Source organism: Podarcis muralis, chromosome 5 (genome assembly GCF_964188315.1).
Source record: "Podarcis muralis chromosome 5, rPodMur119.hap1.1, whole genome shotgun sequence".
NCBI classification, from domain to species: Eukaryota; Metazoa; Chordata; class Lepidosauria; order Squamata; family Lacertidae; genus Podarcis; species Podarcis muralis.
Genome location: NC_135659.1, coordinates 68,403,542 through 68,428,938, shown reverse-complemented (window position 1 = coordinate 68,428,938; position 25,397 = coordinate 68,403,542). Strand labels below are relative to the sequence as shown.

The 25,397-nt window shown below is 43.1% G+C and overlaps 1 protein-coding gene across 3 annotated transcripts in view; it reads left to right on the top strand.

The window, feature by feature from the left end:
* TMEM9 (transmembrane protein 9) overlaps nt 1–25,397 on the top strand; it is a 43,452-nt gene that overhangs the window by 586 nt on the left and 17,469 nt on the right. Inside the window, exons 1-6 of one of the 3 annotated variants that reach the window (XM_028734615.2) lie at nt 522–677; nt 2,522–2,624; nt 3,509–3,600; nt 4,705–4,813; nt 5,778–5,909; nt 6,633–9,019. In XM_028734615.2, coding sequence (XP_028590448.1) covers nt 2,559–2,624; nt 3,509–3,600; nt 4,705–4,813; nt 5,778–5,909; nt 6,633–6,782 — 549 coding nt within the window. In that variant the 5' untranslated portion in view covers nt 522–677; nt 2,522–2,558 and the 3' untranslated portion in view covers nt 6,783–9,019. Of the gene's footprint in view, nt 1–521; nt 678–2,521; nt 2,625–3,508; nt 3,601–4,704; nt 4,814–5,777; nt 5,910–6,632; nt 9,020–25,397 lie in introns of those variants that run through there. The other 2 variants (XR_003707304.2, XM_028734613.2) reach the window with 2 other exon arrangements.

The window sequence follows — 25,397 nt, the reverse complement described above, 5'->3', positions numbered from 1 at the left end:
CGATTCCTTCATACCGTTAAAAGCAGAGGGGGTGGTGATTCCCGTTACACAAGTGCAGGGAGCTCTGTACATGTTCAAAGGCACTGTTTCCTTAGGCTGCGGGAAATTATGGAACTGTGTTAGCGTAGGCTACTTAATCTCTTTGTGCTGTGACTCTCTTTCCTTCTTCTGCCCTCCTGTTTTCCCCTTCAGTCGAAACCTAGACTATAAATTGCCAGGACCTGGGCTTTTGGGGCGTGGGTGCTAAAACTACTCTGTCAATTGCCTTGCATATTGATACTGTGTCGTTGTTGTTAACAGCAACTGAGGCGAAGAAGACTGACATGGTTTTCCAAAACTGCAGGGTCAATCTGCAATCTGCAAAGTTGAAACAGGAGCCAGCCTGACCACCTTTTCCTGCCTTTCGAATTCGTACGCAAATGCGTACAAACGTGCAGTCGCCTTGCGTGTATGTTAGCTGTCGAATCTTTTAATCCACAAGAGCGCCTCTTTTCTTCTTTTCTTTTTCTTGTGAATCCAAGGGTAGGAAATTCTGAACGATCCCTCAACGCGTCCTCTGGGACAAGGCTTTTGGTTGGTTGCGAGCAGTGTCTGTTTTGATGATGTCAGCAGGGGGAAAAAAATACCAGTGGAGATTAGCGTGGATTCTTCTGCTTCTAGGAGCTGCTGCAGCTTCGGTGGGTATTATATTGCATAGAGAATACCGGTAATTCCTCGCCCCAGTTATGGGGGGCAAGCGGGATGGGGGGAGAGCTTCGTGGCTTCGTTTGCATCCTCCAGTCGCTAAATTTGGGGGCCGCCAAATTTCTGCAAACTGGTCGGTTTTCTCTATGCTGAGAGTGAATGTGCGGACATGCTCAATGAAGGGGTTTTAATTGCCGGAGAGAATATTATCTGCACGCAGGATGCTGCCGATTGATCGCTTTTCATTGCATTCCTTCTTCGGGAGGGCATATGGAAATGTATCCCTGCTTAGTCATACGTTTCCTTTTGTTTGACCTCCGCACCAGAGGTAAACGATGTCTGAAGGTGGAGGTTCTATTCAGCTGTCATCTGCAATAGCCCTTGACGGCACAATCTTCTGTGAAGCTTCCCCCCCCTTTTTTTTTTAAGCCACCTGAGTCAGTGGTAGCGATCATCACATACTGTACTGATGAATTTCCCATGGGAATTACAAGCAGGGTCCAATTCAGGAGCATAAGACTCTTAATCTGAGGGTCATGGGTTCGAACCCCATTTTGGCAAACGATTCCCTGCATTGCAGAGGTTGGACTAGATTATCCTCATGGTCCCTTCCGACGCTACAGTTCTGTGATTCTATGTTTCAATGTGATATGAATGAATCTTGGCCTTACACAGACCTTTCCCTAAACCAGTTTAAATAGTGGAAATCTGGTTTGTAACAAACCCATTTGCCATGGAATATACTAAACCAGCAACCTGTCATTTACATTTGCCCTGCAAACTGGATTCCTGGAAGCCTAGGACTCATCTCAACCATGGTTTGGCATTACAGGTAAAGAACTGCCCCAGATGACTCATTTATATACTATTATGAGTGGCATAAGAATTCCTCACTTTTTACATTCATAGTTTCATATACAGTAATGCAGGTTATGCAATTTTTTTTTACAAAACCGTGCACATTCAGCTTTACATTCATGGCAAAACAAAACCAAAATATAATTTAAAAGGGGTGCAAATGTTCTGGGGAAAATGACTTTGGCAATCCCACCCGCCATTGAATACAATATGTTTTGACTATATGCAATTTTGGTTTTACGCCTGATCTCCAGAACGTAACCCCCACATAAGTTGTGGGCTTGCTGTACTTAATTTTTTTTTACTTAAGATTGTTTTTTGCTAAACAAATGAGCTCCATATACTTTAATCCATGCTTTACCAACCTTGTGCCCTCCAAATGTTTTGAACTACGACTCCCATTGCACAATAAATTCAAGGAAAGCAATATAAATCAGCAAAACAATATCAATGAGCAAAGTCACAAAATGGATGTGTGTTTGTGAATTGCATTCGTGCTTTCACTGTAGATGCTCCCAGGCTGTCCACCTGTCATTTTGATGTCAAGTTAACTGTCATTTCCCTCCCCTGCCTGTAGCTGCCCCAGTCTCTCACCTGGGAACAACCCCAAGTTGACTTTCCTATTGCTGCGTTTTATGCTACTTTGTGTTTAGAGGCCTGGTCCCCACATATGTACCTCGTCTGAGGTGGTTGGAGCCAAAATATAAGGAGGAGGCATCTCTATGGTCCATGGTACACTTAAGCAGAAAAGCAGGGACAAAGGAAGAGGCCTTGTACTGAATCAAACCACTGGTCCATCTTGCCCAGTACTGTCTACACTGACAGGCAGTGTCTCTCTAGGGTTCGAGGAAGGGGACTCTCCCATCTCTGACATTCTACCTTCTGGCATTCTGTGTCAATGAGACGCAGCCTCTTCCAGGAGTTACATGTGGAACTTCAGAAAGTGTTTGCTGACTTAACTTCTTCTTTTTCGTTTCAGGTTCCTGCAATGCTTATGTGGTATTTCTGAGAAAATCATGAAATTCGTGTTACTTGCAGCTGTTGTCTGGTGTATTGTAATACCACCATCAGAGACCAGCAAGGTAAAGGGGGAGGAAGTGGTGAAAGCACTCAATGCAAGTGAGAAATGAAAGAGACATTGCATAGGGAATTAATTGCACAGCATTCCAGGCTAAGTTGAGAGTCCCATTGGCTTTGGTAGTAGAGACTTTGCATGCGCATCTCTTACACTGAGTTCATCCTCCCAAAAATGTTGTCTTACACATTTTGTATGTTCAAGGTTAGGTTAACTTGATTGCTGATAATATTATATGTGAGGCTGAGGTTCAGGACATTTTTAAATAAAGCTCAACAGTACTTTTGAACAAACATCCATATAACCATTCAGTAAGACTTGGATTTTTGTTGGCTGCTGTCTAGTTGTATTTTGGTTAACTAAGTTAACTAAGAACCGCTTTCTATCAGAATTTTTGACACATGGATTGCAAGCCATTTCCATCCGGCTATTAGGAATTTTTTACAAAAAGATAATTTGCATTAATTATTATTATTATTGGATTTGAATACTGCTTATATTCCATAATGGCTTCTAAGTGGTTTATAAGCATGAAATCAGTTATAAAATTCATACATAATTAAAATGCACAATAAAACTATTCCATCAAAATATTAAAACACTCATATTTAAAATATACAATAAAACAAACCCATTAAATGGTATGAGAATTAAACAGTGAACTATAAAAAGCAATTAAAACAATTGGATTAAGAAGTTCAAATTCAGGGGAATGAAACAGGCATGTCTTCAAGATCCGGCAGGATATCAATGCAGATGGATATTGCAGTTATCAGATGGGAGAGAAAGTGAAGTCAAGTGTTGACCCTGCTGAAAATCTCATTCTCTGCTGGGGCAGGATGTTTTGCCAAATACTCTTTATTCCATTCCTATCTTACTTTGCTTCTTTAGAGCTTTGAGGACATCCGCTGCAAGTGTGTCTGCCCCCCATATAGGAATATCAGTGGACAGATTTACAAGAAGAATGTGTCACAGAAGGACTGGTGAGTCAATCTTCAACTGAAGTTTTACATCCTCTAATCATGGCATAGCAAATGACCTTTGCAAGAACTGTACAACATAGTTCCTCAGGGGACTGTTCCAGAAGACTCTCTGGCTCAAAACCAGCTACTGCAAAGAGTCAGGATTTGTAAATAGGTGCTTCTTACTGAGAATTAGGGCTTCCCAAAGTGCTACAATTCCCCGTTCATATTTTGAAGTCATAAGGTAGGGAAGCAATGAAGCAATGGCTGTTATCTTACATCTGCAACCATTTTCCAATCCCTTCCTGATGTTGAATGGGAAGGTTTGTTGGAAGCAATGAGCTCAAGTTCAGAATGTCCTGTGCCACCTCAGAAAACACTACCTTGGTTCCCCACTGCCGTGAACAGGGATCCCCAATGGCCACCTGCAGCACTGTCCAAGTCTAGCTGAACTCCCATCGCCTTACCCCATAGGCACCCACTTTGATCTTCAGCACTAGTATCCCATGACGTTTGCTGTTCATTTGTGAGAAATCAGTCTTTTACTGTGGCAATCAGTCTATTCTCTGGAACTCCCCCGCCTATTCATACTAGGACAGTGCCTTTATAGTATTCCGCCCCCGCATGCCTGCAAAAACTTTTGCTGTTGTTGTTTTGGCAACCCTACCAGACATGTAATTTTATTATGTATATTTGTTTTTAGAACTGATCATTTTACCGGTATTTTGCTCATTGTATTAGGTTGCATCCAACCAAGTTGTATTCCGAGTAGATCCACTGGAATTACCTAAATTACTCCGGTCCATCCATTTCAGTGGATCTGTTTTGCGCATGACTAGCACAGGATGCAACCCATTAACATTTACTTCCTTTTAAAGTCTGTCAATTTTATCAGTATTTTCTAAGGAATATGTTACGTTACTTTAAGCTTTAGAGCTGGTTGGCCTTTCATTTGGCGACATATATAGCGCTTGCTAAATAAAATAAATAATAAACTAACCCTGATAATCGACTGGGGCTGATGGAAACGGAAGAGTCACAGGTGACAGCCATTCCTGCTGTGTTCTGTGACAGAGGAGAGCTTCGATTCCCGCTGTTGATGCTCATCTCTTTCCATCTTTGCAGCAACTGCCTGCATGTGGTGGAGCCGATGCCTGTGCCGGGGAACGATGTCGAGGCATATTGCCTGCTGTGTGAGTGCAAGTATGAAGAGCGAAGCACCACCACCATCAAGGTACAAGACAAGACAAGCCTTTGCACTGCCTCTCCTTCTCATTGTATAGAACAGAATTGTGGCCATTGGCAATTTTGGATGAGTAGGGTTGAGGGTCTACCCATGAAGGTCATAGCGCTAATGGTTGTCCCAACCATTTCTGAATTTCTGAAGGTCTAGTCCACTGGTTCTCATGTAGCTTTTACAAACATAAGAGGATCCCAGCTGGATGAGGCCAAGGGCCCCTTTTTCTCCAGCACTCGGATCAGGCAGCAGCCCACCAGATGCCCATGGGAAGCCTGTAAGCAGGACCTGACCTGAGTGCAACTCCCCACCTGTGATTCCCAGCAATTGGTATTTCGAGTTACACAGCCTCTGACAGTGGAAGTAGAACATAACCATCATGGCTGCATTGCTAGCCTTATCCTCCACAAATATATCTTATCCTCTTTTGAAGCTGTCCAAGTTGGTGGCCACCACTGGCTCTGGTGGCAGCAAATTCCATAGTTTAACTGTGACTCAATACTTGGCCCCCAATCTTCCAGCATCATTGGAAGTCCCTGAGTTCTTGTATTAGGAGAGAGAGAGAAAACTCTATCCACTTTCTCCACAACTTGAATAATTTATAGCTGGAGGTACATGCATGGGTTTATAGCAGGAGTAGTGTATACTGCACAAGTCCATGGAGCAAGCTTGTGCCTCAGTGGCCACATCAAAAGTCCCTGGTTCTCTGAAAATTGTAGCTTAGATTAACCCTGTTGACATTAAGGGGATGGAGGCGAAATGAGCTGGGTTTTTCCCCACTAGTTGGGAGTTGGCTTCTGGATTGCTTAATTCCTGCTAACTTGAAGGTTAACTTGGAACTGTCGCATCACGCTTCCTAAATCATTCTGAAGAGACCTATGTTGCAATATAGGCTGTGTGACTTGCAGAACCTGATGGCTTAAGAATTGCTTCATCCAGTTTCCTTGCTGACCTTTGGCAGGTCATCATCATCATTTACCTCTCAGTGATTGGAGCCCTACTGCTCTACATGGTCTTTCTGATGGTGGTCGACCCCCTCATCCGCAAGCCTGATGCCTACACCCAGCCCCTGCACAATGAAGAGGAAAGCGAGGTGAGCATGATGCCTTCCTCTTGATAATGAGCAGACTGGGGCGAAAGTAGACTGCATGAGGCATGAGTCCTAGCCTCAGCATCTGCTAACTTAATCAGCATTCTAAAGGGGCAACAGAATAGAGGAGAATATTCCATCACATTTATGACTCATCCGCCAAAGGACAGACAATATTCTATCCAGTCCTTTGAAAACCCCAAAGATAAAAGTGCTTTGCTCCCTGACACTCAGATGCCTTCTTCACCTTACTGTGGCTTGCAATTCTTTCTCAGACATTGGCCAGACCTTTTTAACTTCCATGATGTGCCAGATAACTGTTTCGCATGATGAATGCTGAAACTGCAGGCACACGGTCCGTACAATCCCAACTGTGCAAAACTGGAAAAGTTTCATTGAAATTTTATCTTTCTGGCCGCAGAGATCCTCCAGGTGGTTTTTCTCCATGAAGGCTTGCCAAAAGGTGTCAACACTTAAAAGGAATCCAATCAGACTTCCCCCAGTTTAGGGCCTCCAGATGTTATTGGACTACAAGCCCTATTGGTCCCAGCTAGCACAGTCAGCGATGATGGGAGCTGTAGTCCAACAACCTCTGGGGACTGGAAGTTGGGGGAGCCTGCTTCAGGTTTCCTTTGATGTGTCATTGTCGAGAGCATTGTAGCTATGTTTCTGAAATGCATTGCCCCTTTGTAGATCCTTGAGGCGTTTATTCTTTCGGTGTTGCAGGACGCCCATTCACTGGCAGCAATACGCCCTTCAGCCGCCACCCGGGCAAACACAGTGTTGGAGAGAGTGGAGGGAGCCCAGCAACGGTGGAAGCGTCAGGTGCAGGAGCAGCGGAAGACGGTGTTTGATCGACACAAGATGCTCAGCTAGATCTCATGGAAGGTTCGCAGTCCGGGAGAGAGCAGCAGCTGCTGGTTAGCTGGGCAGGTAATTTCTGTTAGCCAGTGCAAACCCCGAGACCTGTAGCTTAAAACTTGTTGCACTTGCCCTTTCTAGTTTGTTTTGCTTGTTTTCCCCCCTTAGAAAGCAAGCTCAGTTGAAAGAAGCCACTGGCTGTGCATCCCAATCTTATTCTAGCCCATAAGGTGGAGACCCTTTGTCTTCCCCATCATCTGAAACAGGTGTGTACTTATGACCCCCAAGATGCTGCTTGGCTATGTCTCCCATCATCCTTGGGCATCGGCCATGTTGGTTGGAGCTGATGGGAGTTGGAGTCCAGTGATATCTGGACAGCCACAGACAGGTTCTCCACCCTCGGTCTCAAACTATATTTCACTCACCAAGCAGTGAGCGTTGCCCCTTAATTTAAATGTGAGCAGTGGGAAGTCCAAAAACCAACAACCTTTAGCTTCTTTGTATCTTTCCAGAAGCTAAAAATAGCAGCAAATTGTGCTGTGTCTTGTAATCTGCCAGGCAAACGTCTAGTTTAACTGTGAAGAACGGGGCATTATTTTGTTGTTGAACTTTCACTATTGCAAAAGAGGAAGAAGCAGCTGACAGAGACGTATTCTAATCTTTCAAAGAGAAGGCTCTGGCTCTGATCATTAAAAGATATCATAAATGTAATACATTTAGCTATTGCATCATGAACTCTCAGAAGCACTTCCTTTGGAGACTTTAAGACTGCTTAACTTTGCACCAAGCAAGTAATAAAAGTTTTGTTATGTCAACAGTAACAAACTTTGTTTAAAGTAGGGTTTGTTACAATAAACCATTGTTAAAGATAACCCAAGTTCCTGGTCTGGAAGTCAAAAGAAACTGTGGTTAATCTAAACCAGGAAGGACATGCGTGTAATCTCTTCATTTGATCCAGAGGTACAAGATACAGGTAACTTGCAACTTACGTGCATTTAACTTGTGCACATTCAGCTTTATGAACTTGGCAAATTTTGAATTAAAAAAATGAAAAGGGGGCACACATCTGGGGGCAGGGGGCGGGGAGACTTTGGCAATGCCACCTGCCATGGCAGCCAACGTGTTTTGACTATACACAATTTTGGCTTTATGTGCTATTCCCAAAACTCCTGCGTAAGTTGAGAGTTGTCTGTATTGCTTGTTGGAGTAGGTCTAAGATTTTAAACTGGGTTCCATGGAAGCATGAGTGGGGAGAATAAATACTTGCTCACACATTTCTCGTTGCTAACACACAGTTTTCCACACGTTAACGAGCTTGATTTGATGTATACCCTCCAAGAATTGTGCATCTGCATACAAAATGGACCCTGCTTTTATTTATCTGTTTATTTATTTTATACTGTGATGAAAAGGTCCCCTTGAGGTAGTTCATAAATATAACAATCTTCATAATAAAACAATACCTTTGCATTTGCTTTCATGTGTGTCTTGTGCAAGGAGAATTGTCATTCGGCTTGTGGGAGTCTGTTTCAGTATGTAGAAACTTGACTCTCGATCCCAGTGCAAAATGTTGCTTATAAAAATATTGGGTGTAGTCAGTCAAGTTTTACTCTGAGTACACCCACTGAAATTAATAGGCCTGCCTTAGTCATGTCCATTAATTTCATTGGGTCTACTCTAAGATTTAGTTGAATACTACCCTCTGGATTTCAATTTGGCTTTACAAGGTGCCAATTCAAATATGGGCAGTTGTTCATAGTGACGTTCCAGTCCTCAGTAATCAGTTTTGTTTTACTTGGTCCACAGTTGACAGCCTAGCTATGTGCAATATGGCTGCTGCATATGTAATATCACATATACCAGCCTTCCCCAAATTGGTGGTCTCCCATTGTTTTCGACTTCAGTTCACATGAGCTGGTAGTACAAGCATCTGGAGGCTGGAGGAGACTGAGATATGCTTCTGTTTTCATGGTACCCACAGCAGGTTGTCCTGTCATCATGGTACCACTGGTGAAGGGGGCGTAGTTTAAACCTTGTGCATTCCTGTAATGTCATGTAGTAATAATGGTTTCTCCAATGAAAAAGTCCACAGCAAAAGGTGTTTAAGGATGACCTTTTTCCTGCTGCATGAAAGAGATGTTTATGTATTAAATGATCTGTTCTGTTCATTCCCCTTAAGGAATCTCTGGCAGATTGGGAAATCCTTGTTACTATGCAGCATCTTTTCATTAAACAAAGAAACTGGTGTGTAACCTGTGTCTTTTGTGATCCATGTACCCATTGCACTTCTGCTAAGCAATAGGATCTGCCTATCCTCTTGTATTTTCTCAATGATGGCCTCTGTATGGTACCTTTCTGCAGCTATACTGCACTGATCTGACTCAAGTGCTCCCTCGTGTGGATTCTGTTCAGATCTCTTGAAATCTTGATTTCACCATTGGCATGAAGGCCTTTTGTCATTTTAGGCCAGCCCATTTTCTCAGACAAATATTTAACAAATCAAAGTGATATTTAAAGAGCACCCCTTTATTTTTTGTACCTGAAAATGCAACACTTTCCCAATAGAAAATGTGGCAGTGCAAGGCAAAGTTATTTTAGCTGCTGATTCTGTGAGTCCTCTGAGTAATTAAACTGAGAAACAATGCATTCAAAGAATATATGAGCTTTGATCCTACACATGGCTACATCAAAGAAGATCCCTCAGACTTCCATTGCACTTACTGTCACATAAGATTTCAGAGCATTGTGGCTGCCAAATCTGACCCATTTTAACAGACATTTTAAGACTGTACTCTCCAAGCCTCCAAGGTGGACACAAGGCTTCAGGAAGGGGCCAATTCATTTTGAGCCACTCCTGAGACACCTTGCTTCACCTTGGACATAGCCCAAATCACTTCAGTTCTGGATCTGGTCTTCATCCAAAGCAAAATCACACACCTAGTTTCAATCTTCAGATTCATTTAGCTTCTATTCGAACCACGGCTTTCAGCATAGCAGCACCAGTATTTGGGAATGCTGTTCCTATTAAAACCAGACAGGTACCTTCAATTCTGATGTTTCATCTGCTGAAAACATTTTTGTTTTGTCAAGCCTTTTTATAGCATTCATTGCTGTTAATTTGGGCTTGCGTTTTAGATTTTTATTGCCTTTTTGCTGTGCACTGCCACAATATTTTTCTTGTGAGTTGGTGGTTTGTAAATACCGGTACCCAGATAAATAAACCTCCTCCCTCTGTTTCACAATAAGCCTTTATTGTCCTAATGGGTGGTAAAGATGTTAATCAGACATCTTGAGACATCTTGAGATGCAGAAGGGATAAAGGGGAATGGAAATTGCAAGAGAGTAGGGAGATCCTAACAGGCTCACCTCTCCTTCGGAAAAGTTTCCAGATGTTGCTCTTCAAGCGTGTCTTGGCATGTGCTCCTAAAGTTTCTCTTTGAGGCATAGCTGGATTCTGTCCTAATGTTTCACACAACCCTAGTAATTCAGTCCTTAAGCTCCTAAAAAAAGTTATGTAGAAAGACCTTTTTGCACACACCCGAAAATTACCACAGATGTTTATAAGACAAGCTTGGCATTGTTTTGTTTAAAATGATTTTTTAAAAGCTTGAGAAATAAAATTCCCATGTGGATGCCAGATATCTATTGCATTTCGATTAGATAATGGCTGCATCAATTTTAAGATGCTTTCATTGTGAGGTCCTAGGCACACACATAAACACACAGAGAGAAATGGAATGGTTCTCTGCAGTGGTAAACTTCAACCATCTGCCACCACACTGGAGTGACAATCTTGTGAGAAGGACTCATACACTGTAACTAAATGGTATAGGGCAACAGGCAGTAGTGAATGTCATGGTGGCACTTACTTGGTCTCCTGACAGCTGAGTCACCGCTGCTTTCCAAGAAGGAGGGAGAGGGCCAAAGTGGCAGGGAGCTTAGCGTGGTGCAAACACACTGCCAGGAATACCATATTGGCTCTGTCGCTGTGTTTGCACTGTGCTGGCCTCCCCACCACCTTGCCCCTCTCCTTCCCAGTACGCTGCAGTGACTCAGCTGTCAGGAGGTCAGGTGAACACTGCCGCCCCACCGCACCATCTGCTATTGACTATAGGGGAGCATCTGTCAGGCACCTGTGTGTAACTGTGAACAAAGGTGTCCTGAGGAGAGAGAGGCCATGCTGAAATTCTTCAAGAAGTGGAGAGAGATTTTGCCGGCAGAAAATCCCAGCTTCAATCCCCAGCATCTCCAGGCAGGACTGAGAGAGACTCTTGCCTGAAACCCTGAACAGCCACTGCCAGCCTTTGTTGGCAGCACTGAGCTGCATGGACCAGTGGCTTGAATTGGTATAAGGCAGCTCCCTATGGTTGGGGAAATGGGGGAGGGGGTGGGAGTGTGGGTAGCCATTTTTGAAAACATTTTTTATTTTGTTGGTCTATATTTGGCATTGTTTTGTTTTATCTTAATGATACTTTCATATTCCACCCTTCAGGGGTAAAAGCACCACTCAGGGCAGCTTACTACATTCAAAAAACGAATTTAAAAAAACATACCAGTAATATATACAACAACCAACCATGGAGACAGGAAGAGCAGCTAAGTCCAAGCATGAAAGCATTTATCTGCCACATATAACAGAAACCTATCAGAAACCTGTCAGACTGGGAGGAGGAGAACAGTGTTACCTCTTCAGCCTCTGATACCTCCTCCTCCCAGTCTTCTCCCTCGGACCACTTATTGTAATCCCACCACCAGTCCCCTGGCTCTGAGGCATCTTCCTCTGGGAGTTCCCCAGCTGGTTCTTTCCACCATTCCTTTGTGTCTAACCAGTCCATGACAGAAGGGCTTTATAGGTCATAGCCATCCCTTAAAATGTGCCTAGAAACATACTGGTAGCTACTGGAGCTGTCCCTTCACGTGGCTTGATTTGTGTGAGTTTGTGTCCTTCATGCACCCTGTCTTATGGCCATTGCTAATGATGGGATCCTGAACCTGAGGCTCCAATACTTTGGCCACCTCATGAGAAGAGAAGACTCCCTGGAAAAGACCCTGATGTTGGGAAAGATTGAGGGCACAAGGAGAAGGGGACGACAGAGGACGAGATGGTTGGACAGTGTTCTCGAAGCCACAAACATGAGTCTGACCAAACTGCGGGAAGCAGTGGAAGACAGGAGTGCCTGGCATGCTCTGGTCCATGGCGTCATGAAGAGTCGGACACAACTAAACAACAATAACTGATGGGGAAGGAGACAAGGAGTTCAACAGAAGGTGGAGCCAGAGTCAATGGCTGGCAGAGTCAACTAATTCTAGTTTTGTTTCCAACCTCCTCCTCCCTGCTAAATCCTACAAGGCACAAAACTGAGACTAAGAGGAGGAAGCTGACAGGCAATGCCACTCTCTGAACTGGTTGTAAGAAGACAGGCCTGTGGTAGCACATTGAGGGCAGACTAAGGATGGTTGGGCAGTGCCTCATTTGCCCATATGGACCAGCCTCCACCTCTTATTCCTTGGCCAAACAGGAAGCATATAACTAAATATGTAGGAGGTTTGGAAAGGCCACCATCTAGGATCCTACTTCCCACATTCCTCTAACTTCCTAATGTTTCTGGCTCATTTCCTAGTGTTTGGGGGAACTTTCTAGAATTCGCCAGGGAGGAAAGAGAAAGAATGCCCAGATTGACACCTTCACGTTTTGCTAGCAACTATTGAAAGGTGTGGGCAGATGCTAACTGTCCAAAACTGCTTCAGGGCACAAGATATTTTGAATCCATCCAATTTCATTTTATGCAAAGGAAACCATGCATTTATTATTGCAGCTGTCAAAGGATCCTGCCAAGATCCAGTGGAGGCGGGGGGGGGGCGGTGTCTCAGAGTTCAAGATTATTTCCTACAATGTTGCTTATGATTTATTATGTTTTTTTCTCTCCACATCTAAAATAAACCCATTAAATACTTCAATGCACATAAACGAAAATAAATTTTAAGTGATAAACTGGGAACAGAGTTCAGTGTTGAAATGGTGATATATATAGATGAAGGGAAGAAATCATCTAGGTTACAATCATACGCAGACTCTGTCTGAGGGTAAGCGCAGCCAAACACAGTGGGACTTCTGAACAGACGTGCATGGTACTGCATTGCGAGTTCTGCTTTCTCTTGTATATTTCCCCTCTGTTAAATGTCAAGATATCCAACTTGGGAAGTCAATCTCAGGAAGGGCATAGTCTTATTGCACAGAATGAGACAATTTTAAGAGGTCTGTAAGTATCCATCTACCATTTTAACTATTGGTTTGCTCATTGCGCTGTTTTGTCTCCTTGGGATCAACTCCATACCAGGATGCACATTATAAATTACAAGACAAGATTACCATCAGGATCTGCTGGGGGACAAGGTTCTTCCATCAGGAAAGAGATCTCTCCTAGAGGTGGTATCATTTGGTTCCCATCTTTCTCCCAAATGCTTTCAAACATCATCAACTTCGTCATTATTATTATTAATGCATATTAGCAGATTCCCATAAGATACATAGGCCAGATGCTTTTTTAAGGGTAGCTTCTTGAAAAATATTGTTTCTGCAGTTGGTTCCGATCCCAATCGCTCAAGAAAATATATTATCGCCACCATTATATTTTAAAAGTACTATGGTAGCCAGAATATATTTTCTAAAAATACTGGCTCAAGAATCCCCTAGAGTAGCATGTTCCTGAATCTTTCAAAAATGGAAAATTTCATATAAGCCAGTAGCAATTAAATAGGAACAATAGAGATGTTGTCCCTTACAAGTAAACATGTTTATGTGCACAAAGTGGAAGTCAGTGGCTGAAGTCCAGACCACAGTTATGCATGAGGCCCAAATGAAATCTGTGTGAATCCAAGGTGGTGGAATTATGGGATGGACTACAGGCACTGACCTTTACATTTAAAGCGTTAGCTCTATTTAGGTCTTTTTTCCCCAGCTGGAACTCACTGGAACTCAGTTCTGACACCTGACAGGTGGGAGCCCATTGTCATTATAAGAGAGGCTTCCTCAGCCTCAGCCCTGGTTCTTCATCTCTGCCTCGAAACCTGCTATTCATCGCTGTTCCGTCAAGCTTCATTCTCATGTCATTTGCCACTAAAAAAGTTGCAACAGATGCAGTGCCCTTTGCTTTGATTTAAAAAGGTAAAGGTAAAGGTACCCCTGCCCGTATGGGCCAGTCTTGACAGACTCTAGGGTTGTGCGCCCATCTCACTCAAGAGGCCGGGGCCCAGCGCTGTCCAGAGACACTTCCGGGTCATGTGGCCAGCGTGACATCGCTGCTCTGGCGAGCCAGAGCCGCACACGGAAATGCCGTTTACCTTCCCGCTAGTAAGCGGTACCTATTTATCTACTTGCACCCAGGAGTGCTTTCGAACTGCTAGGTTGGCAGGCGCTGGGACCGAACGACGGGAGCGCACCCCGCCGCGGGGATTCGAACCGCCGACCTTTCGATCGGCAAGCCCTAGGCACTGAGGCTTTTACCCACAGCGCCACCCACGTCCCCCTTGCTTTGATTTAGGTACCACTAATTGTATATAACATGGCAATCAGGCTGACATTGATGCCAAAATCCAGCATTGCCTGAGCTCTGCGAGTGCATCTTTCTCCCATTTGAAGTGCAGAGTGTTTGAGGGACATTCTCAGGGAAACCAAAATGCTTGTTTACAAAGCTATTGTACTACCAACCTTTCTGTATGCTTGTGAAACATGAGCCACTTATAAATGCCATCTTCAACTCCTCAAAAGATTCCATCAACCGTGTCTCCATAAAATTTTACACATCACTTGGGAAGACAGGTGAACTAATGCCAGTGTACTGGAAGAAGCAAAGATCACCAGTGTCGAAGCAATGATTCTTCAACATCGACTTCGTTGGACGGTCATGTTGTGTGGATGCCTGATTATCACCTTCCTAAGCAAATACTCTATTCTGAACTTAAAAATGGAAAGCATAATGCTGGTGGTCAACAAAAGAGGTTTAAAGACCCTTTCAGGACAAATCTAAAGAATGTAGTATAAACACCAACAATTGGGAAACACAGGCCTGCAAGCGCTCCAATTGGAGAACAGCCTTTACCAAAGGTGTCATGGACTTTGAAGATGCTTGAACTCAGGACGAAAGGGAGAAATGTGCTAAGAGGAAGGCACACTTGGCAAACCCTCACCTTGATCAGCTCCTGCCCAGAAACCATATCCCCACTGTGGAAGGACATGTGGATTCAGAATTGTCCTCCATAGTCACTTATGGACTCATGGAAGACAATCTTACTCAGCTACAAGTGATTGTCAAAAAAAACCATGTCACTGTCAAGATCAGAACATCAGTAACTCAATAGACTGGCATTGATCAGACTAGTAGATCTAGTAGTCTATTCATCAGACTAGTAGATCTTGATCAGACTATCTCATATGCAATAGCTCAGATGGTAGAGCATGAGACTCTTAATCTAAGGGTTGTAGGTTTGAGCCCCACCTTGGGCCAACAATTCCTGCATTGCAGAGGGTTGGGCTAGATTACCCATGTGGTCCCTTCCAATTCTCAAATTCTATTATCGTTCTACTCTATTATTTTCCACTAGCCAATGTGATTAAGACACATGAAAATGCAATTGCTCTTCAAATAGTAAACACAGGCATAATGTAAACATAGTGAACGGACAAACAGCTTTTCAAAATATATTGTCGATTTTGACCTAAAATTTCATTAATGGATTCAGCTAATATATAACAACTTTTGGCCATTGTTCACCCCAGTGAGGAAGCTGGCAAGACGTTACATTCAATTAAATATGTAGTAATCCACCCACTTCCCACAGGCTCTCACTGAATGCACTCAATCACATCCTCAAATGCCTTAGATTCCATGTAGGTCAAGTAAATTTATTTGGCATATCCAGGATAATGCAGTCCAAAGAACATAGAGGAGGTCCATAATCAGGTCTCTATAGGGCAAGAGCAAATTGCCAGCACATTATTAAATTTGCTCTCCTAAATGGAAATACTTACTTTACAGCTACTGTTCATTATTGCTTTGAGTTTCTTTGTGGAAGGTCCTAAAAAGTGCCAGCTTCTTCCAAAAACAAAAAGGTCACATTTCACCTAAAAATTTAAAGGCAAATGCATATTTCTGTGAGTCAATAAGCACGTCTGGAAATGTGAAAAAATGCCATTTGTAAATGATGATGATGTGTACAACAAGCCATCTCAGTGAGAACATGTTCAGGAGAAAAAACTTTGCAGATAAGTATTATCTGGAGACAACTCTTTCTATACATCAAGAAATGCTGGGAATGTTTATTTGGCTGCATCATCTTGCTGACTATCTTGGATCACAGTTACTCCCAGATCACTGTGCGTCTCAGTGGAATTTTGATTTTCATCCTCCTTGGCGAACTTAGCTATTGCCAATATGATCATTAGGGTGGAATCAGATTACAATTTATTGCAGCATGGCTACTTAAAACTAAAACTCAGATTAAATAACTTGCTTTGTTTGTATTCCATCTGTAAAAAAGATGGTCACCTGCTCATGATGTCATTGTGATGTCCTGTGATTGACAGCTGCACAGCCTCGTCCCCCTGCCAAATTTGGCCTCCGAGGCCAGTCCTGATAAGGATCAGACTGGTGGAACGGAAAAGCCTTCCCCATCCCTGATTTACTGCTTCTGCCAATTTCCTTCCCATTTACACAGTTCTTCCCATTTCTTTATGCAGTTTCCAAACCATCTTCAAAGGCAGTACTCTAACCTAGATATAGCCAGAGCATAGGCTATTGGAGTCAAGCTACTCCTTTCCAGGCAGAGGCGAATCTCCCCGTCACCAAGGCAATTTGTGTATCAAGCAAAAGTAACGACTACAAAGGTACCCCAAAGCCACCCACCAGCTCCAGAATGCTCTCAGCATGCTCTTGACTCACAGTATCTATGTGCCATCTCCCGACATCCATGTGCACCCATAAGTATGTCGTAGTGTAACTAGCAAAAGAATACTCACTGTGTGCTGAGTCAGAGCCTTGGTCCTGATGTCAGGGTAAATGCAGCTTACCTGGACGGGGAGGGGGCAGGGGTAGGTGGGAACCAGATGGGGTTTCATTGGCAAGAGCACTGGATTTTGCAGCCCCATCCTTACCACCCCAGACCCACTGAAGTGAGCTCCAGCAACTCTGCATCTCTATCCTACTCCACGGGCTGCACCACAAAGAATACAAGTGACTGCTAAATGGCTCTCTCCGCCTTCCAGTGGCAATTTGTTTAGCTGCAATGAATATGCTTCTTTTGAAGTATATCAATATCCAGCACAGTCGTGCTTAAAATGTTTGTGTCTGGTTGATCTCAAAGCATGGAAAAGCCCCCATCTGTGGGCTTGGCACGAACCTGACATTACTGCATTTCTGCAACTTCATCTGTAGATCTTAAAAGGATGCTTCCATGTCTGGCAATGCTTTCCTTTCCTCACGCCCAAGTCTTACAGACATGTCAATCTCCACATGATGACTGATTGAGTGATGGCCTGATTCACCCTTATTCTAGGACCAAAAAGTCTAATATGAGTCAAGAACCCTGGCTTTTTACTGGCAGGTGTTACATGGGTCTTTGTCAGCTTCTGTCAAGCTCACTTTGAACAAGCAAAACAAGAGCAACAACCACCCAGAGGCTAAGGTCAGCCACAGAATTATAGGCCTTGATCAATGTAACTGGCCATGTGAACATGTTCCTCATCCTCCCAGGGAAATGAAGATCTCCTAGGGTGGAAGGCTAGGGAAAGAATGGGAAGCTCCCAGGTGAGAGCTGGGATGGTCCACCCCCTTTTGTGTCAGACAAAGGTTAAGATTTACCTTTAAGAGAGGGCTTTGTATTTTTATCCTCTCCTCCTCTTTTCCTTTTCCTCCCCCCCCCCTTTACTTAGATTAGTTAGTTTTTTATTATCTCGTATGAGGAAAACTTTCAATAAAAAATGCTAAAATAAAATAAACTAGTTCCCTTGGGATCCCTTCCAAGTCTACAATTGAGGAATTCTAAGTTCCTCATTCTCTCCACAAGGAACGCATGCAAAGGTCAAGGCAGACCTCTTGACAGTTAAGTCCAGTCAAAGCTGACTATGGGGTTGTGGCGTTCATCTCGCTTTCAGGCTGAGGGAGCTAATGTTTGTCCATTGACAGCTTTCCGGGTCATGTGGCCAGCATGACTAAGCCGCTTGTGGTACAACAGATCACTGTGACGGAAACCAGAGCACATGGAAACACCGTTTACCTTCCTGCCGCAGCAGTACCTATTTATCTACTTGCACTGGCATGCTTTCGAATTGCAAGGTTGGCAGGAGCTGGGACAGAGCAAAGGGAGCCCACCCTGTCGCGGGGATTCAAACTGCCGACCTTTGGATCAGCAAGCCCCAGAGGCTCAGTGGTGTAGACTACAGCGCCACCCACGTCCCACTAACAGTGCTCCTTAAAGGTGGGTATCCTTCAGTCGCCTTACTTCTGAAGAGATGGAATGCAAAAGCCCTAGGGGTCATGATGATTCCTGAAAAAATTAAAGAGGGCATTGGAATGCATATCATAGGATTAATCCACTTACAACATCCTTAATTTGTTATTAATTTGAAACATTGGGGTGTGTGCTAAGAATGTGCATGGGAAGATCTACTTCTACAAGTCGTAACACACAAATTTATGCACTGGTGATTAAAACTGTACATGAACCCCAGCAAAGCTCTAGCTTGCTAAAGTAACTTGAACAACAACAAAAATATAGGGAAATTTCTGCTCTCTATTTTTTTATCTTCCACTTTGCTAACAACACAAAAAGGACATTGTGATAGACGTGAAAGTAAAAGCCAAATTATGACTGGCTAATGTGTCTAATGAAAGACAAAGAATAAAGACAGAACCAGTAATTTTCTAAAGGACCCCCTCCCCTCACCGCAAATACAATTACTTCATTTTTATCAAGCCCTGACATCAATCCCTAATAGCAAGACTTGACAAGTATTTTTTTGAAATATTTTTCTTTTTTTGCCTGTTAGGGCTTTTAGGGGGCTATTTCATGGATGTTGATAAAGCTCGCAGTGTTAGGAGATTAATGCTCACTGTTCGATCCGTGCACTGCAATTTAATTTGAAGAAATTAGTTCCAACAATTAGAAGACAATGAGTAGAATGATATCATTCAGTGGTTGCTCTCTGGATGGCAAGCCAGAGCAGAATAAAATCAGTCTGGAAAGGCTCCTGTTGCAGCCTTGATGATAGCTGTTTGTTGCAAAGCACGGACAGTTTCACACATTGCACAGTAAGAAAGCTAAGCTTGCCATCAACTGTACCCTCAAAAAAGAAGTGTGGCCAATCTTGGCTCTCTGATTATATGATCTCTGAAATATGATGTACATATTTTCAAACACCTGTTTGTAACGTAGTTAAGAAACGCTTAAAAACTTAATGCAATCACCTAAGCAATGTAATGTAATGAGATTCCTTCAAGAATTCTCATGGCACAGAAGGGCCAGTCAGAAGTTTTCAGGTCCCTAGGAGTGCAGCCTGGCATCTGGATTTTCCAAAATCAAGAAGTCCAGGGCTTCTTTCTGATTGCGAACTGAATTCCATAGAGAAAATAATTTCTGAATAGGGCTAAATTGAGAGGGGAAAAACCCAGGGCCAACCCAGGATCACCTCTGCCTTTATGAAGCTGCCAGAATAATGAAAACAGCATCTATAGTTTAATACCGATTCCAATCTAGCTATGAGATTCATGTGCTTAAAAAGGCATCCTTTTCATATTCCATGCACTGCCATCCTCAAATTCATAGGATAGCAGCTGCAACACAAAATGTCCACTGTCCAGCACAGAGAAGTTGCAGAACTGGATTCAGGACCAATTTTTAATGCCACCTGCTGGTTTATAACTAACAATGCAGAATCTATTCAATGTGTTGTAATCTGATGGAGGAATGTGCTACATAGGCAAGTATTTCATTAGGGCCTGAAAGTACTCCCCACCCCACCCCCACCCTTTTGCTCCCACTACCAAAATATTCAGCAGTGCTTTCAGAGACACAGCAACACTACCATGGCAGAGGTGAGGAACCTCCAGGCTGCGAACCTAAGCAGGTCTTCCAGCCTAAGCAGGCCTTACCATTTCGGCCAAGCCACGAGCACCTGATGTCATGTGCTGAGCAGATAAGGACACAGCTGAGTCCAAAGGAGGTGTGCAGGAACCATCAATCAGCATCCGCAAAGCCCAGTGTACCTGGCTGCACAAGCTCCAGAAATCAGCTGATCTGGCTGGGTTTTGAGATGCCCCATGCATAGCATTCCAGAAGATCCAAAGTGCTTGCAGAGTGCTATACAAGGTTTGATTTCAAACAATGCAGGCAAAATCAGGTCACCTGACATAATGATGACATCAGGTGACATCAGGTTAACCATGCCTCCATGGAAACTGGAGGAGATAACGACCTGGCCCAGTCTCTTAACCCTGTAAAGCATAACTACCTGCAGATTAACCATGATTGTAAAATATATGCAGTATAGTACATGCATTCAACTGTTAGTATTAATTTCGCTATACTAACTTGGAGTCTACCATTTAATTGAATATTCTTGTCCCCCCCTGCCCTGCAGTTTTGTTCCAAATTTCTTGCTTAGATTATATACTACTTTGGACAGCGGGTTTTTTTCTGGAGAGGGAAAGAAATGGCAGGAAAGAGCAGAAGTTGTTCTGCTTGCACAAAGACATTGTTGGGTACAACCCTCTGTAACTCTTAGGTGCTATAGAAACAGATGCACCTCTCATTCAACAGCCCTTTATAGAGTTTTTCAACAACTTTGAAAAAGAACACCTTTAAAGATGTTCAGTCTATTCCTTCCGTCCCTTCCTTTAATAAAAATTCTTTTTTAAACCAGTCCAGGTTTCTGCCAAATGACACAATTGGAAGATGTGTTAAGACATGAACTATTCAAAATAGCTACACACACAAACTCTTTCTTGGCTTTTGTTTTGCATTAAGAGATGGGAGGAATACAGGAACCCCTGAAAGAGTAAAATTAGCATTTAAAACTTGGCCATGGCATATTTATCTGTAATAGTAAAAAGACAAAAAAACCCGCACCATTCTATAAAAAGAGAAAAAAATAAGTAAATAAAGCAGCTGGAGAAGAAAGGGGAAGAGGGTGGAGAAAGAACTGAGAATGGAGGGATGCCTTTCCCTTGGGACTCCCTGGGAAACTCACCAAACCTGCTGTACCTGGAAGTGCATGCAGAGAATGCAGCTGACTGCTTAATGGGACACAGCTGGAGGCAGCCTGAGGAAACTCCATCCACCTTAGTGCCTGCCCATAAAATGCAAGCCTAAAGTGAGAGACCAGAATGATGTCTGCACCAACCCTTCTCTTTGTGAGGCTTTTGCAGGTGTGCTGGGAGTTTGTTTCAACCCTTGGTGAGAGCCAGGAGGCTGAGAGGGAGGGTGTGTCCAAAGGTGAGATCATTTATGTTGGTTTATATTCATTAGTAATTTTGTGTTAATGTGCTATTTTCATATGTTAACTGCATATTTTTAAATTTGTTGTTTAAGTTGTTGTTGCTTTAGTTTTCTATAGATATGTGTACACACACAATATGTATAGAAATAGTGTAAATAAATAAGTCAAACAGTTCAAAACCATCCCACACAAACTGAGTCGAATTGTGGTAATAAACAGAATCTGCATGTTACTTGCTGGAGGATTTCAATATTAAGTGGACCTGCTTGGACCTCATGGCTGCCATGAAAGCCATAGAACTGCTTTCAGAAGATTTGTAGTCGCTGAAACAGGCCGGCCTGAGTGGTGAAGAGCTTGATGTGGGGTCTGGCTTGGGGAGAAGTGGAATAGAACCCTTGGTCACCTGCTGTGGTGAATTCACAAAGCATTTTGAAGGGGAATTTGCAGGTATCAGTTCTGAGCCTGATGCCACAATTGAGGTACCTAGAGCACCACCTAGTTAGATTTTGTGGGATTATTTTCAGTTGTCACTATCTGAGGAAGTGGACAAGAAGATGCTTGAATCAATCTATCTAACCACATATAGCCTTTACTCTTGATTAGGCCTATCCAGGGGGTGCTGAATACCCTGTTTTGTTGGAAGAGAACCTTCCCAGATCTGGAAGAATATTGGAGCCACCACACAGTTACTAATATCTTCTTGGGCAAACTTTGTGCATTCTTAGAGGAAACAGATTGTCTAGAGTGATTCTGAATTCTGGGTTTAGGCCAGGGTTTGGGACTGAAGCAGTTTTGGATACCTTAATGGTTGGTTGACCTATTACATGAGACAGATTAGGATGGTAGTGAAAATGTGTGAACCTGCTAGTTCTGCTGGATCTCTCAGTGGGTGTATTTTTAAAAAATACCATTGACCATGGTAGCTAACTGGACCAGCTCTGCAGAATGGAAGTTGGGGGCATGGTTTGCAGTGGTTCTGCTGTTGTAGGTTCTCTGGGTATAGGTGAACAATCATTCTCTGAACTGCATGAATTTCAGGAGATGCATTTCTGTATGCACATTCCAACGTGAAAGTGTAATGGCCTAGCTGCCTTGGCCTTTTCGGCTTTGGCCCCAGCCTGGTGGAACGCTCTATCACAGAAGACCAGGGTCTTGTGGGACTTGACATCCTTCCGCAGGGCCTGCAAGATGGGGCTGTTCCGCCTGGCCTTTGGTCCATGCCCTGTTTGACCCCCCCCCCCCCATGGGACCCCTTAAGTTAACTCTTTGGCCCTTTTATCGGCTCATGTGGGACCAACTTGGATAGCTGGCACTGATGAATACCTGAGGCTCCCAACCCCTATGGTTGTAATTCGTGGTCAGTCATTTAATTTTATCCTGATTCTGATTTTTAAGCTGTATTTTAATTGTTTCATTGTGTTTTAATGTATTTGATATTTGATGTTAGCTGCCCTGAGCCCGGTCTTGGGTGGGGTATAAATAAAAATTTACTTACTTACTATTTACTTACATTGTGACATCCTCCCAACACCTGCCCCACTGTGAGCACATTTATACCTTTTTCAAAGTAGTGTAGCCAGGAGTGAAAAAGAGGGAGCTAATTAAGCAGGAGATGAAAGCATTCATTAAGCAATGCCCTCCATTTCAATTTAGTGCTAATTTTTCCAAAGGGGTTTTCCTTTCAGCCTTGCAGTACCTCCCTTCTTTTCCCCAGATGTAAGGTGTTGGTGTGTTGCTTATTTTATCAAGGCATGGGTGACTTCAAGTCTAGCCCTGCCTTAGCAGACCCACGAACAAGGATGCTAATGCACTTCTGGCTCAAAGTAAATGAGACATTATCTAAGTGCTACGGAAATAAAATGTGAATTAAAAAACGGGGATTATTTGTTTTATCTGTTTCTGTCAAAGGGGCCAAATCTACAAAGGCAGTGAAATAATTCCGTCCTTGCCTTTGCTCCCCCTCCCTTTCAATATGACATCAGCAACATAGGAAAATGTCCCCATCTGTTATAGTAAAAGCAGATATATCAGTTCTGTTTTGTCTCTCAGAAGCTGTCAAGGCTATGCACACCATCGTCTTAAAAATATGGTTCGGTTCACTCTAAAAACTTGTATTTATTTTTTTCTATTTTCTCCATCGGTGAATAAAAGTCTGAAAATGCACTGTCAGAGCATTTCTGGTAACTTTTAAAATGGATGTTTAGAATAGCATACATCAAATATATTTCTCTGCATCGTACGCATGCCCCAAATAGGAAGTGAAAGCTTATGTCTACCATCCTGTTCTGTGCTCTTAGTGAGCTACTAAGGTTGTTCACTGAACAAGGCTGAGCTGAATGAAAATATACTTTGAAAAGCATGATCAAAATCCCATAAATTGAAGTAAGAACATTTATCCCCACAGGGAATATTCTACACGATGCATGACCTACGAGTAGAAAAAACTAGGCCATGCAGTTCTGTAGTTATCATTCTTTTATCTTTGACCTAATATGGTAAAATGGAGCTGTATATGTACCAGCTTGGCAAAGCGTTGCAGCCAAATTTCTTCAGATTTTATTGGAAGCAACATACTATTAACAGTTGGTTAGTCCGCAAAGTTTCATATAAGAGGCATAGAATAAGTAAGAATTAAAGGGAATACTTGGCAATCACATTAACATATCTGTAGCTGAGACACTAAACACTGTAAATCCTTTCTGAAATGAGAAAGAAAGCAAAAAGGCTGAGCCTTGTAGAATTGATTAAACACTCAACTGGTTAACAACAGAGGAGATTACGAAAAAATCTCAATATGCAGCCAGTCCAAAAAGCCTTTTATTGTTAATTTCAGGCCTCTTAGCTGTCTTCTTTCAGCACAAGGAGCAGGAAACGGTTATATTTGTAACAGATAGCAGGCATGTACAATCAGACTAACTCCCATTTTTGGAGAAGATACTTCTCAGTTACACAGGCCAAGCAAAGCACATTTTATACCTCAAATGTGGTTAGCCAGTTAGAGGACACAGTGCAAATGTGTATCCAAAACTCATCGCCGCTCACATCTCCCTGCCAAAAGGGCAGACACAGATGGTATATGTGCGCCCTTAGCTGTCAATATGGCACCATGTTATATATGTTATATATTTCTAGATCCCCATAGCGCTAGGAGTTTTACTAAAGGGTTGTAGTGGGTATACGGGAAAACACATATGCCAGAGACATTTATGTGCCAGTGCTTGAAGCCTCTGAGCTGAGGTGGGAGAGCTAGAGTGCTTGATTTTAAATGCAAAAATATGACAGAAACCTCTGTAGGAAGGACATAGGGAAGAGTGTTCTAGGGGCAGCATTGTGGGTATATCAAAATGGGGAAGACTCCTCCACACAATCACTGGCCATAATCACACCTTACATTTAAAGCATTATGATACTACTTTTAACAGTCATGGTTTCCTCAAAAAATTATGGGAGCTGTAGTTTGTTACGTGTGCAGTTTGGGAGTGCCCACTGAGACCACATAACACCAGTCCTGAAAGACCTACATTGGCTCCCAGTACGTTTCCAAGCACAATTCATAGTATTGGTGCTGGCCTTTAAAGCCCTAAACCCAGGTTAGTGGTACCTTGGGTTAAGTACTTAATTCGTTCTGGAGGTCCGTTCTTAAGCTGAAGCACCACTTTAGCTAATGGGGCCTCCTGATGCTGCTGTTGCGCTGCCGCTGCACGATTTCTGTTCTTATCCTGAAGCAAAGTTCTTAACCTGAGGTAATATTTCTGGGTTAGCAGAGTCTGTAACCTGAAGCGTATGTAACCTGAAGCTGTATACCTGAAGGAGCATCTCCACCCCCATCGTTCAGCCTGGACACTGAGGTCCAGCTCCGAGGGCCTTATCCGAGGCAGAGGGCCTTATCGGTAGTGGCACCCGCCCTATGGAACGCCCTCCCATCAGATGTCAAGGAAATAAACAACTGATTTTTAGAAGGCATCTGAAGGCAGCCTTGTTTAGGGAAGTTTTTACTATTTGATGTTTGTTGGAAGCTGCCCTGAGTGGCTGGGGAAACTCAGCCAGATGGGTGGGGTATAAATAATATGTTGTTGTTGTTGTTAAGGGTTAGGAGTCCTGCTTTTTCCTCAGAGGTACAATTCTCAGAGTGGTTTAAT